Source organism: Rhinolophus sinicus, linkage group LG04, assembly GCF_036562045.2.
Source record: "Rhinolophus sinicus isolate RSC01 linkage group LG04, ASM3656204v1, whole genome shotgun sequence".
In the NCBI taxonomy this organism is placed as follows: domain Eukaryota; kingdom Metazoa; phylum Chordata; class Mammalia; order Chiroptera; family Rhinolophidae; genus Rhinolophus; species Rhinolophus sinicus.
In genome coordinates this window covers 180,199,796-180,220,060 of record NC_133754.1, presented here as the reverse complement: position 1 = coordinate 180,220,060, position 20,265 = coordinate 180,199,796, and the positions used below count along the sequence as shown (strand labels likewise).

Here is a 20,265-nt window from a genome sequence, read left to right as displayed (position 1 = left end):
CAGAAGTACGCATAGTGTACTTACTTGGTAGGAGGAAAAACGAAGGAATTAGAAAAAACCCTAATCGTTCAGATCATATCGACCTACACAGCGCTATGAAACGACCTTCCATAATCAAAGTAACATTATTAGCTTCAAAGACTCACCTTCCAAACAGTTCATTTGGTCAGACTCAATTATAACTTAAATGAGTAGGATCTTGGTTTTAGATAAATGAATTTACAGTTCTTAATGGCTTCACTTAAATCTTGATATTGTATGGAGACATGTCATCATTTTATGTTTGAATGAGTGGTTTTCAGGAGTTTGACTTTAAAACTCCTACTTGTAGGGTATGTCTAAAAGGTTACATGAAGTAGATAAGGATTATCTCTGTAGAGCAGTAACATTTGTATGGTTCCACCCATGAGTCAAGGAAAGAAGAGAACTCCTTGTAGGAATCCAAACCTCATTATCATGAATTAATATCAATCAGGTATACCATAAAAAGAGTTGTGTCATTTGTAATTTAATAAGCCAGAAAATTCCTTCATCTTCCTGGCTTTTGCCATGCTACCCCAAATCCCCACCATTATAATCGCTCGCATGGGTAGAATATTTTCTTAAGAAATCCCTTGTAAAACTAGAAATGTTAAACAAAGAACCTGATTCGTCAGCGTCCACTGAGGATTAATGTAGATTGGTCCATTTCTGAGTCCTGTGAGGAAAAAACGAAGGAAATGAGCCAAAGGATAAGGGACTGTGTGGATGTGGAGAAGGTTGTCACAGGTCTGGTCCTGGGGACAAAGGTTGAGCTGGATGGAACTGTAGGCAGCAAGCTTGTCGGAGGCCGGAACTGGGAGGGGAGAGCAGATGTGACGTTAAATGAAACTCACGTGAGTTGACATTTACATTGGACTGGTTATATCGGTTAGTGACTACCCTGCTTCCCTGAAAATAAGACCTCGCTGGACAATCAGCTCTAATGTGTCTTTTGGAGCAAAAATTAATATAAGACCCAATCTTATATTATAGTAAAATATTATAGTAAAATAAGACCGAGTCTTATATTAATTTTTGCTCCAAAAGATGCATTAGAGCTGATTGTCCAGCGAGGCCTTATTTTCGGGGAAACACGGTAGTAGTCCTTTATTACTTGGCAGTGACCAGAAAGTCTTGAGATTTGCTTTGCATTTTATCCAGGGAAACAAGTAGCCCATAGTACAAATTTAAAGGCACAGTCAATACTGTTGATGTACTTCACAAGACCTGCTTTTCAGCATAATGCTCATATTTATATTCCTTCCTTCCCCCACCTTCAATAAATAGAACAAAAGGGGGGGAAAAGATTTAACTTTAACTGGGTGAAATGCTGTTTGGAGAGTCCCTTCAAAGGATGAGAATAATGTATACTTTGGGTTGCCGTCCAAAAAGGCCTGGAGCAATGGAGAGGTATTTCTTTAGAATCATTATTATTTTTACACATTTTAAGGATGATGTGAATATTGCCTTGCTGACTCAAATTTAGTGTAGTTATCCCCCTCCTCTACATGTAGAGGAATAATGGAATAAGTATTTATCATGGTGAAGAGTTTGAAACACTGTCAAATTTAAACATACTTTTTTCTCATAGCCTGCGCACCTCAGAGACCAGCTATCTGAATGAAGCTTTCTCCTTCTATTCTGCAATCAGACAGAGATCATATTATTCTCAAGTCAATAAAGAGGACAGGTATGCATCTACTATGTTTTTAGCAAGAGGAAGATAAAACACTCAAAATGTTTAGTTTGTGCAGAAATTATGCAGAAAAGTACACATTTGTTTATAACTTTTATTCATTTAATGGGCTTCGTGCAATGCCTACTTTATACCAGACCTTCTTAAGCATATAGAGGTATGTTGCCTAGTAGCAATAAATATTGTAGATGTTGTAACAGATGTCACAATATCAGGATAGAGTCAGAGCACAAAGGAAGGGTGGATTATGTCTTTATGAGAGATTGGGGTCACACAAAGTTTCATTGAAAAGAAGCAGCTCCAGAGTGAGGCTTAGCTGATAACCTTGGTTCTTATTAGCCTGTGTCCTCTTAATTCATATACATTCAGAAGCCTGTTGATAACTGTCATGTAGGACTAAAGAAAAGGTGGTAATGCTGTTTGAATGTTCCTTTATAAACCCAATACTGTGCAGCTGTGTAGCTCCACTGTTAGGGGGAAAAGTCATACAGAATTCGTTCATTCATTCCCAGTAATAATCTATTTTGCATTGTTTATATATCTGGCAGTGTGGTAGGTGCTTGGGGTGGAGAAGAAAAAGAAAGCAATGTGTACAGGCGTGCTCTTTGCTTTTAGATGATTATCTTATGGGAGTTACAGACATATTTGGGGTACGGGTGATGATGTTATCAATTCCAGGTGAGGGTGGAATTGTGCAAGAAACCAGGACCCTGCTGAAGAATCTTTATTGCTAGCATTCCCAGAATTGTAAGAGAAATTTCAGGCCTAGAAGATGTGAATGTTCTTTCTACCCCCAGAACTCACAGTTGTTATATAGTGCAAAGATTATATTCTCTTAGCGATAGAAGAAAACATAGTTTTGACATGTTTTTCTAGAGAACACACTGTAGTTGAACACTATCATAAGCTTCCCAGCTCAACAGCAACATTTTTTGGAAAGTCCCACTCTTGTAAATCACCTCCATGCCCAAGCAAATCTTGTTCAAACTTGTCTAGAGAAGTCAGCTTAATACAAGTGAGGTATGTAGACACTGAATTCTACATTTTCCCCTGGTCTTTTTGTCATCGCCTTTCTTCATTCTTCTATCAGAAGTTCCGTCAGCTTTTACAGTACTTTTCCTTCAGCTTTTCTTATGGTGTGTTTCACATGTATTCACTACAGATATGTTTCTTCCTATCCTATTTTTTTTTTTTTTTTTTTTTTTTTGCATTTATGTTGTACAATTTGTTTGAATTTTTGGTGAGATAAATTGTATCTCTAAAAACATGCAAAAGGACGATGTAACATTTTGCCAGTACGGAAAATATGTACAAGCAAAGAACTATTTTGAAGCAATAGTAAAATACCTGTATAATTCACTTTCTTAATTTGCCAAAAGGGAAATTGGCTGTAGGCCCCTAGCTTAAAACCCAACAGTCTGATTTATGAAAATCATTTTCTGTCCTCATAGTGCTACCTCCTAGAGCAGGGCAGATGAACAGAGGTAGGATCACTTGGAACCACAATGACAAAATATCTTGCCTTAAAGACACTAAATTAGAATCAAAGGACAATCTAGTGTGTGAAATCTTGACCTTGGTCTCTAAAGGGGCTTTGTTCTGTTGGTAGGTGGTTTGTTTCTTAGTTCACATAGGGCAGGGAATCAATTGGCCACAGCTCCTAAAATCAACCACCAGTAGATTAAAACTAAGCAAGAAAGTATTCCACAGTTTCACAGTTTCTTTGGAAAGCAAAAATCTCCCCTCAGAGGGGCAAGTTGTCTCTGCATTGTCTCAGTTCCTGAGGATTGTGTCAAGCCGGGAGGAATGGAACATTCCAGCAGTTCTAAGCGTAGACAGCTCTCAGGACCCATCCTGTTCAGTAGAGGAGATGTTACCCCATAATCACTTGTCCTAGGAGCTGCAAACCCGACTGTTGCAAATGGCTGAGGCTGACCCTGGTCAGACTTAGATACAGAAGAGATGAGGTTTCTGAGTACGCAGAGGTCGTGGATAGATGCTGCATTTAGCCACCTGGAAAAACAGTTTCTCAGGCAAATGTGTAGAGTTGGTATCTCACAAGTAGTGGACCTGGCAGTTTGGTCAAGGCTGCGATTCTGGAGCGCCAGAACTTCAGTAGAATCATGATGTCAGCGTTAGTGTTGACAGTATTGAAGTTGGTTTAGAGTAGGAAATGTAAATCTAAACTTGCAGATGTGGGCACTTCCAAGTCATGGTGTTTGTAAGGCGGATTTGATGGGGACCTTTCCAGTGAGGTTCGCACAGTGACCTTTTCTTCTGCAGTCTGATACCGAGTCAGGCGGTAGGCTGTGAGCGGTGGGTTCAGGTTTTCAGGCTGGACTGGGAGAGCCCCTCGTGTGTGAGTGGATAGCACTGACTTACTTCACCTGTGCTTTGCTGCAGTTCAACACAGTGGTTTCCAAAACAGAATGCATCCACCACTTCGGAATGTTTACTTAATACAGGGGTTGGCAAATTATGGCCTGTTCTGAATTATATGGTAGCTTAGAATCATTTTAACATTTTTAAAGGGTTGTGAAAAAAGGAAACATAAATATGCTACAGGCACCGTATGTAGCCTTGAAAACTGAAAATATTTATTGTCTGGCCATTTACAGAAAGTCTAGTTAAATATATGTTTGTGTAATCTATGTTACATAGTTGTGTAATCTATGATACAGATTCATAGAACCTATTTTATTTTTATCAAAAATTAAAGAATTGTCTTATTCATCTTTCAGGTGTGAATTGACACCCTCCTCCTACAAATTTTCTTTGTTTTGAATTCCACTTCTGAAAATGTGGTAGGATAGATAATCTAAAAAACTATCTCCAAAACACCTAGAAATGCTGGATAAAATAGATCAACCATCCCTTTAAATGGACAGCTCAGCTGTCAAGAAAGTAAGAGACATCCCTAGGCCATTAACCCTGTGACCACTGCTGTGACAGCCTTGGGGTGGGGTGGTTGTTTTGGTGACATAAAAGAACTAAGGATTTCTTCAGGAAGAGGAAAATGGAAACTAGAAGGAAGGGGTGATAAACATGGATTGGTGATAAAATACTTAATCCCTTTGTTTCCTGAAAAAGCACAGACTTCATAAGATCGTAATCATTCTAATAATGGCTAATTGAGGTTATGAAGATAAAATGGGGCAAATCCTGGATAACTATAACATGAAAGAATAAGCTTAGAGAAATCAAATTTGCTTGTTAAAATGTTAAGAAAAATATTTTTAAAGACTATAAGGAGACTGTAACTTCCAAAGAGGTAGAAGGGCAAGGAAAGTGAATAATAAAATTTTGATTATTATAATAATAAAAGGTAGAAAAGGAACATATACTAAAACGTATAATTAGCACAAAATAATACAGAAGAAACAAGTCCAAGTGCATTGATAATCATGGTAAATGACAGTGATCTAAACTCCTAGGTAAAAGTCAGAGATTATCAGTATGCCTTTTTAAGACAAATCCAATAATATGCTGTTTACAAGAGATCCTCCAAAGATATATGATACACAGAAAAAGATAAATGAGATGGATACTGAGGGGAAGAAATGCTGCTATGTTTGTATAGATTATTTATATTTAAGGCGGAAAGTATTATTAAGGATAGAGGCTTACTTCATAATTATAAAAGGAACAGTTCAGGAAAATATAAAAATTCTAAACTTGTGTATGCTCAATAATGTAGCATTATAATAAAGCAAAAAGTGCTGTATTTTCATAGAGAAATTGATAAATGGTTTAATATAGATGGAGATTTTCAATGTACCATATTTAATGATTTATATATCAAGAAGACAAAAAATTATAAGACAATTTGAATAACATAATTAAATTAAAACGTGTTCTAAAGTGCATAAAACTGCATTCAGCAATATGCGAATGCACATCATTTTCCAGCTTATGTATAACTTTTGTGAAAGTGACTTACACTTGCCACAAAACATGTTTCATTAATATTTCAAGTACATGTTACCTAATTCTGGTGCAATTTCATGAACAATTCAGACTGAAGTGTAGTTTAAAAAATATATAAATCTGTCAATTAGTAGATACATTTCTAAATAAGAAACTCATGATCGAAGAATTTACAAGATTTTTATTATGAAAAATGTCAAACTTATAAGAAAATACTGTTGTAAGGTTATTATATTTGGAAAGTAGGTTGTGGAAAGCAGGAAGTGAAAATTGGAAATGGTCAGGTTTGAACTGATAAAAGTATAAAGGGTCAGGTGTGAAGAGGTGTACAATATTGATTGTAAATAACCTTTGATAAGTCCAGGGTAAGTATTGCTACTCCCAGCAACACTAAAAGAAGCCAACAGAGGATATAAAATGGTACAATAAAATGTAATAGAGTAACTGAAAAGAAAGCGAAAAAGGAGCGGTGAAGGAACATACTCATAAACACTGAAGAGGCAGGTAGAAATAGCAAGGTGGGAGACACAAACCCAGCCAAAGCAACTATAAAATTAAATATAAATAGTTTGAGGACCTGAGTATAGGAGGCAGTGATTGTCTAAGTGGATAAAAAAGCAACACCTAAAACAAGAAACAAAAAACCAAGATCTAACCATATGCTATCTATAAAAGACGCATTAAAATAAAAAGACAGAAGTAACTTGACAGTAGAGGGATAGAAAAAGATATGGCATATGAACACTAAGCATAAGAAAAATGGCTTGATTATATTAATATCTGAAAAATAAGATTGCAAAACAAAGAATGTTCTTCCTGGAACTCTTCTCACCTTGTATTTTTCTGCCTGTTGTCTCCTACTGTTCCTCATAGTCTTAACCTAAACCTTACTCTCTCTAGGAAGCCTTCTCTCTAAGATCTAGTCCTGTGGGCTCAGTAGCACCCTTAATTTCACCCATCATTCTATTTATTCCTCTGTGTTTTAAGTAATAACTGTCTCCTCTACATTTGAAATACTTTTCTGTCTGTAAGATCTGTGAAGAAGGGACTGTGTCTATAGTTTGTTGTTGTTGTTGTTGTTGTTGTTTTTTCCCCTTCTGTCTCTCCCCAGTCTGGATCAAGCTGTTGTTTCTCAGTCTAGTTGTGTAGGACAAGCTCCCTGGCTCATGCTGGTATTATGAGCCTTGCACTTCCCCCGGCTGAGGCAGTGGGTCAGCCTTTCACAGCAGCTCTCACCAGCTGCCGACCACTCACGGCAGCACACGGTAGCCCACAGCAGCACACACCGGCGACCTTGGCATTAGGAGCTCAGTGCTCTAAACACCTGAGCCACTGGGCCCAGCCCAGTGTGTTGTTTTGTTTGTTTGTTTGTTTAATCACTCTACTTCTAGCACCTAGCCTTGTGCCTGATGTATCCAAGTTCTCAATAGATATTTGTTGAATGAATGAATGATGAATGAACAACGTAATGAATCAGTAAGAAATGTGTTGACAGACTATAGGTTATGTGCAGCAGTGTTTATAACTGCAGAGTAGGATCCATAGAGTTTAAAAACTACAGGAAAGTTGGAAAAATCAAAAAGCATATTTTCTTTTGTAATCTAATCAGTAATTGTCCATTTATCTACCATAGGCCTGAGTTGGTAGTTAAGAAACTACGATACTATGCAAGATTTATAGTAGTTTGTCTTCTTCTCAACAAAATGGATGTTGTGAAGGATCTGGTAAAGGTAAGTACACTTTAAAATCATTAAAATCCTAATCTCTAAATATGTATGGATAATTTTGTTTTCTTAAAAATAGATTTAAAGTTAAAATAATTTTCGATATCTCTAAATCATTACAACATTCAAAGTATGGCAACTCCTAACAAGGATGATGATTAAAAAAATTTTTCCAACTCTTTTCATATTGCAAGCACACACCTATCAGAGATAATGATCTTAATTCCTTGCTTTTATCCCTTCAGCATGTTCTACATTTCACCACTCATCAATGGAGGGTTGGGAAATGGCAAACAAACGTTAAAATAATTTAGGCTAAGAGAAAATAATTGCAATGTTACGTCAAGAAAACGTGTTTTGCCAAGTTATTGTGAATGAGTTTTGGTTTTTTTCATCCCTTAGTATGTCTGCACCACTCTGTCCTTCATTAACTCAGGTAATTAAGAGTTAATGGCATTCGGGATCCACTTAATATCTGTACTGATTTCATCATACTCCATTCTGACTGCACTCCTATGTACTCAGTGGTTTCAGTGGCACACTCCTTAATTTTTGGTACTCAAATGTAACGTGCTAGTTTTGACAAGTCCTCCTCTGTCTTCCTCCACTCTCACTTACTAATAAGACTATTCTCCCTGCCCCACCCCCAAAATCATATGATATAAATCCAAAGAAAATTAGCTAGACAGTATTCTTTTTTTCAGTGGTAAAATTTTGGGGTTTTACCTTTAAGAGTTTTCTATTAATAAATTCGTGGCTGATGTGGTACTGAGTAGGTAGGGGGTCCTCTGGGGCTCTAGGAAGATCTTATTGATGTGTATCATCCTGGAGTTTCTGATTTCGAAATAAATCCGTGTAGTTTTCATTCTTTGTTTTTGATTATAATTGGGACTGTGTATTAATAATAGTTCAAACCTCTATACTATGTCAGCTTCTGTCAGGAATATGATACAACATAGCTGTATTTTTATGCTTTTTCTATACCCATTTTCTTTGTGATATTTTAAAATCAGGAATTGTCTGATGAAATTGAAGATTATACTCACCGCTTTAATACTGAAGATCAAGTGGAATGGAACTTGGTGCTTCAAGAAGTAGCAGCTTTCATTGAGGTCAGTTTTTGACAAGAAAGGTTGTCATAATTATGAGTAAGTAAATGTCCATGTGATAGACACTTTCACTGTGTGTATATGTCAAGAAGAAGGAATGACTTACACTGACATTTCATCTTGTCATCAGCTACTTACTGCTTTTTCCTCCAGGCGGACCCCGTGATGGTACTGAATGATGATAATACCATTGTTATCACATCTAATCGCCTTGCTGAAACAGGAGCCCCATTGCTGGAACAGGGCATGATTGTGGGACAGTTATCTCTGGCGGATGCACTCATTATTGGTAATTGTAATAACCAGGTAAAGAATTATGAAGGCATATGCTTAAAATCCACTTTAAAAAACAGTGCTTTTGATTATTACAGAGTTATTACTTCCTTGGAAATATCCTAACATCCATTTGTGACGAAATGGTTAATTAAATTATGCTCTGTCCATATATGAACTATATTGCAGACATTTAAATGGTTCAGAAAGAATTTTTAATTGCAAAGGAAGCTACTCATGATATAGTAAGTGAAAATAAACTTGTTATGGAGCTATGAAACAATTATTTCATATGTGTTTAAATGTCTATATACATATATGCAAAGGAGAAAGACTAGGAAGAAATTCACCAACATCATAAAAGGTTTATCTCTGAGTAGTAGAATTATAGGTGATTTTTATTTCCTTCTTTACAATTTTCTACATCTGGATATTACTTTTATAATCAGGTAAAAAGAGAGAAGGGATTATTTTTAAATACATTTGTCAAAAGCAAATTTCAAATTTTTTTCATGAAAGAATAGTCCCCTGATGATGATTTAATACACTAGAAATGTAATTTACTGGAAATTATGGGATATTGGAAAAGTCACCAGTGAATACATTTTTCTATGTGCATTATTTATACAAGTTTTATTATTGGATCCTTCCCTTAACACCCATTATTTCTGTTATTAGCTTTTTCTAGTATTTCTCCAATTTTGGCTTTTATAACCGTTAATTTGCAAATTTCTAAATTATAACACTTTAATTTAAATAACACATTGCCTACCTAGAGTTTTATAGAGGTATTATTCAAAATAGAAAAGGATGCAGTCTTAATCATTGTCTACTGCCACGTTTTATGGGACCTAATATAAGTCTCTGTGTTTACATGACTACTTTTACTTGTTTTTGAAAAATACCTGAGGAAATTGATGGACTGATAGAAGTACGGATAGATGGAGAAATGTAATTAAGCAAATACAGAAAAATGTTAATATTACAGGATCTAGCCGATGAACATATAGGTGTCATATAATTTTTTAAGTCTTCTGTCTTTTGAAATTTTTCATAATAAAATACTGGAAAATGAACAAAATAAAATTTCCCTTGTCATTAAGTACACATGAATGTCAAGAGTAATAATAGGATTAAAGACTTCAAGGTCTGCGTACTGCATTAACAGTGTTTTCCTTGCAGGTTAAGTTCAGTGAACTAACTGTTGACATGTTCCGGATGTTACAAGCTCTTGAAAGGGAGCCAATGAATTTAGCTTCCCAGATGAATAAGCCAGGAATGCAGGTATCTTCTCCCAACATTTGCGATTTTGGTAATACTCTTGCTGCTTCTGCTTCTCGTGGAATGTTGTTATTCATCAAATGCCAGGAGTGTAAATCAAGAACTCTCTTGATGAGACACAGGAGAAATAAATAAGCATAATAATAGTGACATTGGGTAAAAAAACGTATTTGATAAAGATGAGAGTAAAAATAAGCATTGATAATTTACCTGTCAAACAGCTTGTGTGTGTATTGTTTTTGTGTATAAATGCAGGAATCAGCCGACAAGCCTACCAGACGAGAAAACCCCCACAAGTATCTGCTGTACAAACCCACCTTCAGCCAACTATACACATTCTTAGCAGCATCTTTTAAGGTATACATGTGACCAGTCCTTTTTGCTATATGGGGGAAGTGTGCCCTAAAGGGAATTTGAGAGTCACTCTTCTCTTTGAATATTTGAGTCAAGAATTTAGATAAAATGTGAAATTGAAACTGCCTTTAGAATATCCTAATTGTAGCTATTTTCAGAATGGAAATTGCTTATGAAGCTATGAATGTTCCTTACCATTAGCTAATGAGACTATTGCTTAACTCCTCCCCTCAGGTTTTTATTACTAAACTACTTTAGCAATAAGAGTCAGTACAGAACTTAAAAAAAAAACTGGAGCATGTTGCATAGGCCTGTTATATATTCAAGCAGCTCAGGGAAACATTTTGGTCATTGAAAGAGCTATGAGAAGTAGGGAATTCCTACCAAAGTTTCTATAGAGAAAGCCACGGACGGGAGTTAGACCTATAATCAGGATCTTTACTTCTCCATTTCAAGTTTTTGAGAGAACATTTTCTAAATGATGGGATTTTTGTAGCAGAGAATGTCTTCACAACTTTTGGCAATAGTTGTAGATTGTGGGTTGGTAATGCATCTTTGCTGCATAGATACCTGTCAGTTGGAACCAGCAAGACTGACTCGACTCTCAGAGAAAACAATAATATGTTAATTTAGGTTCTTGTTTTCCTCAGAATTTTAAAGTGTCAAGAGCTTTAAATAAAACTGTTATTTTTCCTTTTTGTTGTTTTGTATATGTGATTTTTTTAAAATTTCAGGAGCTGCCTGCCAATAGTGTGCTTCTGATTTACCTGTCAGCCACTGGCGTTTTCCCCACAGGTCGTTCTGATAGTGAAGGTACAATAAAGGAATGCTCCCTGTTGTGAGCAGGGCTTGAATTCTCTTTATTTTCTACAAGACAATGGCCCATAGCCCACAGACCATCTCAAGCTTTCTAGAGAAGCTTCCAAATTTGAAACCTGATCTATTTGTTGAATTGGCAGTCTTGCAGATACCCTAATTTATTGTATATGCTGAAATATTATACATTGAAGTCTACATATCATCAGCAAATTCACCTATCAGATGTGCCAAAATCACACATATATATATGGAATAACAAAGCTCAATTATCTACATCACTGAGTTTTTCTGAGCCTTAGTGCACTAGGGAATCTGGTCAGTGGCTTCCTTTGTGGCTGAAAGTCTTTGTAGAAATCAGTACACTTTTGTAACTGTGAAAGTTCAAGTCCTTGTCATGATTGTTTTCTGTCCTTTATTTGGTTTTTATGAATTCAACCTGTAAAATATTGGGATGCTGTTTCAGAATAAAAACTTAAAACTGTCCAAAATATATGAGTCCAGAATATATGAAATTGGTCAGAGTAGGAGAGTAACTGGGATATAAATAAGGGAATTAAATCTTTGGACAAAAAAAAAAAAATTCTTAACATCCTTAACATTTTCCTCCTCATCTGTTTGTTGAAATTTGCATTCCTTTATACAATGCATGTCTCTGCCATCTTCCTTGCATGACCTACAGATCCTCTTAAAGTGTTACAATGAAAACAAAACAAAATAAATCTCAAAAGTCTTTTCATTGCAGTGATTTTTTTTTTTTAGGGATAAAATGTCACAACATTCAAAGTGATGTAAAATCAAAAATTATTTTAATTTTTTGTAGTAAAATTAGTAATTTTATTTATAAATAATTATTTCCATGTCTTATATAATGTTGAATCAGATTTTCTTGGCCCAGCTTAACATATTGACCTCTTGTTTTACTTTTTTCAAAGTACAGTAGTACTACCATAGGTACTAAATGAATAGTCCTTTGAGAGAGATTATTCATAATAGCCATGGTTGGTTTCCATTTAAAAGGAGTTTAACTGACTGATATTGTCTGAAACTCCAGTGTTTCAGACAATAGTGATAATGATTTTTTTCACACACTGAAATTTGGCAGTTATTTTCTTAAAAAGGAAGTTTTTGTCAATGAGAATTTTTAAGTTTCATTCCAAATTTTTCCTAAATTTTACAGTTAGTGCCTCCCTTAAAGTTATATTTAAGAAATTATTAGTGTCTAATCACTATTTTGTATACCTGACACTAATATAATATTGCATGTCAGCTGTAATTGCAAACAATTTTTTAATCAAAAAAAGAAATTATTAGGACTTCATTCTTAGTAATTTCTTAAGTAATTTTGTTAAACCTGAGATTTTAATTTGACTTAAAGTGTAAAGATTATTTTGAGTATCCCAGATCTCCATCCCTTTTATTACCCAGAATAATGGGTAGATTCTTGTTTTGTTTCTCATTATATTCTGTTTGAAGAACTGATGAAGAATAAAATGATTTTTTAAAGTGTTCAATCAGGCAACATGCTGAAATCATTTAAATACTGCAGTAAACAAGAATGTTAAATTTTAAAATAACTAAAATTTTTGTAATTATCTCCCACTTGTATCAATGAGAGATTCACACAATACCTTTGTATTTGAACATCAGCTCAATGTTACTCTCCAATTGAAGTCTAGGATTCTTCCCTTTGTTTTCACAGGTCCTTATGATTTTGGAGGGGTACTTACTAATAGTAACCGGGATATTATAAATGGAGATGCCATCCACAAACGAAATCAGTCCCACAAAGAAATGCACTGGTATGTATTCTAGTGTCTCCGCCTATTATAAAAAGTATTGTTCTCTCTTATAAAATGTTAAGTGAAATGGAGACTTTTTCTAGTACTAGAAATATTCTCTTACGCTTCTAATAATAAAACTTACTTCGATTCCAGCACTATTTCAGTCTCTGACTATCCTAGAAAATTTCAATTTTTGACTGATTCTTAAAAAAAAATTTTCATTGAGTATCTATTATATGTCTGGCAGTATTCAATTACGGAGATACGTCAGTAAACAAAATTACATTTAAGCTGGATAAGACTAAATATATACATATATAAATGTCAGGACTTGTTAACATCAATACAAACATGTTAACGTCAATACAAACTTTTAATATAAGGTTCTGTTGATTTGATATAGCACAAATGAACTTATTGTGTGATTTCAAGTAGATTTCATCCATGAAAGTTGCTTTTTTCTTTTTTTCTTTTTAAGTATAATACATTCACTGGTTCGGCCAGTTGGCTCTAGAATTTCTCTAGCTGACAGATAGCAATCTGGTCATAAAGGAAACTGGACTTGTTTGCAGTTGTATTTCTAAAAGCACTTTACATAAAAATGTTAACTCTTCATATTAAAGAATGGGGAAGGGAGGGCAGAGAGAGAGAGAGAGAGAGAGAGAGAGACTTTTCAAATTATATGTATAAGAGCTAATAGTTCCCCAAGCCATACACTGGTGCTATTGTTGTCCTTAGTTGTAAATGATTTAGATTAGAAAAACTTATATTTGCAATATACAGAGAGTGCCAAAAAATGTATACATGTTTTAAGAAAGGAAAAAATATTAAAATTGTAATAGTCGATATATACCGATAACAAAAGATGAATACAAGTCACGTGTATACATTTCTTTGGCACCTCCAGTAATGAGGTTTGATGATACTGCTCATGGATACATCATTTTGCGTATTTGTATTTACATCTACATCAATATTTATACACACACTACACATTGTCCACTAAGGCACGGAGAGAGCATGCACACCAAAATTGTGACCTTCTTGTGCAGTGACTCACAAATGTGTGGTACTGAATTCTAGCCTTTGGGTCAGGTCTGTCTTCTGTGGGCCAGTGAATCCATATGTTTAAGAAGCACCCAGCTGATTCTGATTCAAATGTTCAGAGGAAACATAAAGAATAGTCAAAGGGGAGCCCCTGTTACTATCTGCAATATTAAGAATGGGCTTGAAATATTAAAAATCTTTAAAATAAATAGAGAGTTTGAAAAACTCATTGAAATATAAATCTGGTTGTGTTATTACATCTTTGTTTTCAAAACATATTCTAAAAAGGGCTTTTAAGTATTAAACAAGTACCTAAATGTTAACTTCTGAGATGGTTCAGGTTATAGGTTTAGTCCATCTTTAAATATATGGACTTCTTTTTAGCTTGAATATTCTTGAATAATAATTATCTCTGAATTTTTTTCCAAATAAAATCACCAACTTGTCTGTCCCAGTCAATGTAGACATTTTTGTCTCTTGCTTAATTAATCTTTGTTTTGCTCTCAGTGCTACAATGAAAAGGAGATGTGAGCAGACCAAACTGAAGAATACAAAATGTAAGACTTGGCTGATAGAGTTATTCAGTTATTTATTGTTACTGTTATTGTTGTTTGTCCAGCCTCCACCCTGGAGACCTGTATCCTTTCACAAGGAAGCCCCTGTTTATCATTGTGGATTCATCCAATAGTGTTGCATACAAGGTGAGTTCCATGAGCACTGTTGCACGTTACACATTATGGCACCACCCGAGGTAACCAATCTTAACATGTGCCTTTTTATTTTGCTTTATTTTATTTAATTTTACAGTTTGTATTTAGTTTTTCTTTTCTTTTGAGGTTGTGCATGGTAGTCAGGATCTGGTGCTATGAATAGAAACAAGAAGAAAACGCATGAATGGACACTCAGTGGAAAATAATAAATCCTCCTGCAGGAAAAAAAAAATTCAAGATTTCCAAGATCTCTGGTAGAAGGTTTATTTTTGTTATATAACCCAGAATCATTTTCTTTTATAGAGGTAGAAGTATATGGGCAACTTCTATTTTCTAGTTTTCAAACCTTTTTTTTCCCTTCCACACATTGAGCTGCTATATAGTTTAAGTGAAATTTCTCTCCCATGTTTTACAGGTACAGTCACTGAATATAAACATAAATTGTTTTAGATGCACGTAATTTCTTTTTTTAATTTGTGACAACAAATGAAAAAGATGGTCCTGAATGCAGAAATAAGTAACAGGGATCTAACTTGAAAAGCCTTTGTTTTATATTTTGCTGCTGACACAATGTTTTTCAATGATTATATAAAGAATACCAGCAGCAAACACTTTAAAATAGGATATTAGAATTCAAACTATAGTAATTTACAGGAAAATAAAAAACAGAATTTTTGGAATCCTTTTATGTGGTTGGAATATTTCATTAGTGAACAATATGTTCAGAAATATGCTGGGATGTGCATATTAAAACTGCCAATTAAAACTATTTCTGTTATGGGTGTTCATATAATTAGATGGAGAAGCAGCATTATATTTCAGGAGAGATGGAAATGTCTGGTAGCCAAGGAGCTGACCCCAAGCATATGTTTTCCATCCAATTTTCATGTTTAGTTTCACTTTTTCAAGTCCGAATTCCAAGAGCATCCAACGCACCCTAATTTTTTCAGCATATTTCCGGCTCTTTTGTCACGTTTAAAATTACAACTTTGATTTTTAGGAAAATTAGCTGTATACCTTCTTAAATCGTGTGTGTTGCTGTTTTTAATTTTTTTGAGGGGTTGGGAGGTTTCTGAAGAATAAGGTTTATTGACTATCCCATTTAAACTTATAAAACCAGAAGAGTCCAGGTATTTGTATCCTCATAGAATTAAAAAGAAGCATTCTGTGTCTTTGTCAATGAAAAGGAATCATTTGCTACAGTTTAGTGACAGGATGTGTTGATGATCAAGTGTATATATCAATATGCTACAGCATTGAGAGTATTTTAGCAATCTAGTAATTTCTCTTAATTTAATTGGACATTATTTGATACCTTTTATAATCTCAAGAATATCTTTCATTATTGAGTGCTTTTTGGATGTAGAAAGATTATGGGATGCTGATTTTAAAAAAGACGCTGTGCATACTTGGAAATGAATTTACTTAATTATGTATCATGATTTAATTCTAGATTTCAATATTCTGATACCAGGATAGTGGAATAATAAGTAGAAAGGGTTTTTTTGTTTGTGTACTTTTGATGGCACATGCAGTTATCACTCCTCTAAAAAATTAAATTATCCAGAACATACTGATCTTCAGAAATGAAATGGGGAGCCCATATGCAGTAAGCAAATTAGAGTATGGCACAGACCAATTTGGTTCTTTTTAAAAAGTAATACTATTTAATGCCTGTAAATCAAGTATGTAGTTCTCTGTGTTAACATATGAAGGTGTCTGACATTTACCTTTTCGCACAAAGTGTGTGTAAAAAGTCTTAAACTACCATTTTACAAGTTTCTGATGAAAAAGGAGAACTGGGTGACATGTATTATTTCTTGAGTACCTGCTTTGCTATGTTTTGGTACATGTGAATGTTTTATGAACATATATGTGTTTTCTGAATGCTTCTTATAAACACAAACATTAATGTGTATTTCTTCCTTTAAATACTACATTTTTATTTTTATGACAGTAACTCTGGCCTGTAGTAGTTTAAAGCTGGAATTCTCAACTCTTGTTATGCATCTGAAACCTTCAGAGCCCTTTGCAAAACCTTCTACCCTTTTACCTGGCCCCAACTCCTGTGACTCTGTTTGGCTTGACCAGGTGGGGGGTGGGGTCAAGTGTCTGTATAATTCCAGGGTGTTGTCTGGGTGAGAACTACTACTTAGCAAGTTCTACCAGGTGTTTCTAAAAACAGCAGTTTCCTGCTGTCTTGCCATACCCTTATTTGCCTCTTCCTAGAGCCCACCATTTACACCTTTTTTAGCTGATTATTTCAGTATTTAACCATCATTTTTCTAAACCTACTGGTATTGATATTTCTTGATTTTTCAGTTTTAGGCATTATGTATTAATATCCCATTATGGAAGAGAAATTTAGCTGTCTTTATTCTTGCTAGCCCCAACTCACATTTATACCTTATAATCCTTTTATCCACCTATAGAATTGTATCATAATTTTGATTCATTGAATACTATGGCTTATATTATTTTGACTATAAAATGCTTTTAACAGCTAAGTCATATGCTACACTTTTTCACTCCTATGCAACTTTCTACTTTTCTTGGAGCAGATAATTGTCTATTGTTGTTTTTTTGTGTGTGTTTTTTTCTGAACAGATCACTCATTCAACCCCAGTCTCCTCACCAGTTGTCTAAATCTTCTTTCAGATTGTTCAGATGCATTAGTCTCTTGATTTTATCTTTGTGATGAATTATCTGCCACAGTGTCTGAACTGATGCCCTCCACATGTGCTGCACAGCTGTCATCCCAGAATCTCTTCTCATTATCCTGGGAATTCGTCATCTCTCTTGTGTATTAGATCTCTGTTTCCTGAGTCCTTTGTCTTCCTCTTCGACACTTTGCTCTCTCGTTTTGGTGCAGAGTCTCGTATAGTAGCTTCCTGAGAAAGGGTGAACTTGAGGTAAAACATTGGAGGTCTTGCACTTCTGCAAATATCTTTTATTTACCCTCACACTTCAATGATGGTTTTGGTATAGATTAGAGATTTCCTGTCAGAATTTGAAGATATTGCTGTATTGCATTCTATCTTCCAGTATGTCTTAAGAAGTACAAAGCATTCTAGTTCTGTATTCTTGTTTTAGTCCCTGGAAGCTTATAGGATCTTCGCTTTGTCTTTAGCGTTTTTCACCCTCTTAACAGCATGTCCTGGCCTTGGGTTATTTTTAACCGTGGTGCTTGGTATGTACTTGGTGATTTCTTTCAATCTGGAGACTCTGCCTGCTTTTTTTGAGTTGTCCCATTGATTTCCTCCCCTGCATTTTCTCTGTACCATCTTTTGAGAACTTTTGTTATTGATATATTAGACTTTCTGGTCTAGTCATCTGATTTTCTTGCCCTTTGTTTTCCATCTTCTGGTCTTTTTGCTCTTTAGGAAATTCCCTTGCCTTTATTTTCTAGCCCTGCTAATTAAGATTTTTTATTTGTTTTTTAGATGTTTCTTCCATAAAGATAGAGACGTGGGGTGGCCGGTTAGCTCAGTTGGTTAGAGCATGGTGCTGGTGGTACCAAGGTTGCCGGTTCGATCACCACATGGGCCACTGTAAGCAGCACCCTACTAAAAAAAAAAGATGTAGGTGTATTTGTATGTATATAAAACACAGATGCATACACATGTATAATTATGTTGGTTTTTATCTGGTTGAAATACATTCGCTCCACTTTGAGAATATCAATGATCTTTTTAAAATTCTCCCTGTTTGGTATCTGTTTCTTTCATGTTGATTTGTTTCCGTTTGTTTTTGCCTCTACTCGTATATGTCATTTTAGAGGCTTTCCTCAGAGTATTTTAAATTTTGCTTATCTACGCAGATATAAGAGTGGAAAACAATAAATGGTCCGAATCGCTAAGGTGTGGATCAGGCTTATCAGGCTAAGCTGCTCAGGGGGACGATCTGGCCGGTCTGTCTATGTGGTCTGGGCATAGTCACCAGAGCAGAATCAGCTATTCCGCCTGGAATATAAAAGTGTAACTATCAGCATTATGCTGTGTTTTCCCTAAAGTCTGTGTGTGTGTTTATATTTGTATACACACGGATCTTTATGTCCCCAGTGCCTCACACTTAGAAGTTTCTTAGTAAGTGTATGTTGAACGATTAGATGAAGATAGGCACTGTTATCCTTACTTGATAGTTGAGGAAACTTTGCCTATGGAGGTAAGTATCTTGCCTAACTGATTCCAGCAGCCTTTCTCATTCCAAAACCCAAGCTCTTTCCACACTTAGGAAAAGAGGAGCTTTGCATGCTTGTCTGAGCCTCATTTCAGAGGAGACTGATTGAAATGCCAAGATCTGTGTAACAAGTAAGGCCCACACTGTGGCTATCAAATTTCCACTGGGGAATAGGCAAGTGGAAATGGCGTTACCTGTAGCAGTGTGGTGGCGGGAGTTTAAAAGTCCCCAGTAATTTTGAACACTTCTTTTAGTTCTGCTTTCTTTTATTTGGAAGAAGGAAAAAAATTGAATGTTTAAATAATTATGACAGAGCTGGATTCCTGCCAGTGAACATGACTTACACATTTGTCAGAACAGTCATATTTATCTAAACAGCGTCGTCCTGTTTGACTGATGGCTGCAGATTGCTGCAGTCTATGAAGGCATTCGCTCTCCTAACCCATATGTAAGAGCTCTTCTGCCAGTCAGCCTCTCTCCTTCCATTTCTTTTTTGCTAGCACTTCTGAAAGACCATGTCTTTGTTTTTGGCATTCTACAGTTACGCTCTGATATGTCTAGGTTTTGTTTCTTTATAGTTAACCTACTGGGACTTGTTAGACTTCTTGAATTGGCAGGTTGGAGTTTTTCATTATTGCTGGGAAATTCTCAGCCATTGTATCTTTAAATATTGGCTGTGCTCCAACTTCTCTTCTGGAGCTCTGATTCTGTGTGTGCATATGCGCACAGAGGGTAACAAAAAAATGTATACACATTTTAAGAAAGGAAAAAACTATTAAAATTACACTGATGGTATCCATTTTGAGCACCTCTTGTAATTGCAGAAGTCAGACTTGACTTGTATTCATCTTTTGTTATCAATATATATTACAACTTTAATAGTCTTCCTTTCTTAAAATGTATATGCAGTTTTTTGATACCCTCTGTATACAGCATTCTCACTTTCTCCCACATCTCTTGACCTCTCTTCTGTATTTTCCATCTTTTTGTTCATCTGGTTAAGATTTAGATAATTTCTTCTGATCTGTCTTTCCATTCATAAATTCCTTCTTCTGCTGTGACTAACTTGCTATGAAACCCATTTATTGAGCTTTCTATTGGTTGTGGTATTAATACTTTTCATTTCTAGAAGTTCTGTTTGGTTCTTTTTCAAATAATAATAATCCATTGCTCTTTTTATAGTTTCCTATTTTCTATTTCCAAGTTGTTCTTTATTTTTTTAACTTAATAAACATTCTTATTATTTATTATCTATCTGTTAATTTTTATACCTGAAATCTGCTTTTGCTGCTAAAGACTCCTTTTGCTATTTTTGAATCGTTGCAGGCTTAGTTATCTTTGACT

General features: G+C 35.1%; 1 protein-coding gene across 4 annotated transcripts in view; it reads left to right on the top strand.

The window, feature by feature from the left end:
- The window catches only part of SCAI (suppressor of cancer cell invasion), a 118,028-nt gene that overhangs the window by 68,171 nt on the left and 29,592 nt on the right, over nucleotides 1–20,265 (top strand). For 3 of the 4 annotated variants that reach the window (XR_002137097.2, XM_019728559.2, XM_019728557.2), the window contains 9 exons: nucleotides 1,613–1,711; nucleotides 7,278–7,374; nucleotides 8,382–8,480; nucleotides 8,631–8,783; nucleotides 9,933–10,034; nucleotides 10,287–10,388; nucleotides 11,120–11,198; nucleotides 12,904–13,003; nucleotides 14,652–14,733. Coding sequence is in view for 3 of the 4 variants with exons in the window: in XM_019728559.2 (XP_019584118.1) it covers nucleotides 1,613–1,711; nucleotides 7,278–7,374; nucleotides 8,382–8,480; nucleotides 8,631–8,783; nucleotides 9,933–10,034; nucleotides 10,287–10,388; nucleotides 11,120–11,198; nucleotides 12,904–13,003; nucleotides 14,652–14,733 (913 nt within the window). In the remaining variant the exon portion in view is untranslated. The remainder of the gene's footprint in view (nucleotides 1–1,612; nucleotides 1,712–7,277; nucleotides 7,375–8,381; nucleotides 8,481–8,630; nucleotides 8,784–9,932; nucleotides 10,035–10,286; nucleotides 10,389–11,119; nucleotides 11,199–12,903; nucleotides 13,004–14,651; nucleotides 14,734–20,265) is intronic. The other variant, XM_074331003.1, reaches the window with a different exon arrangement.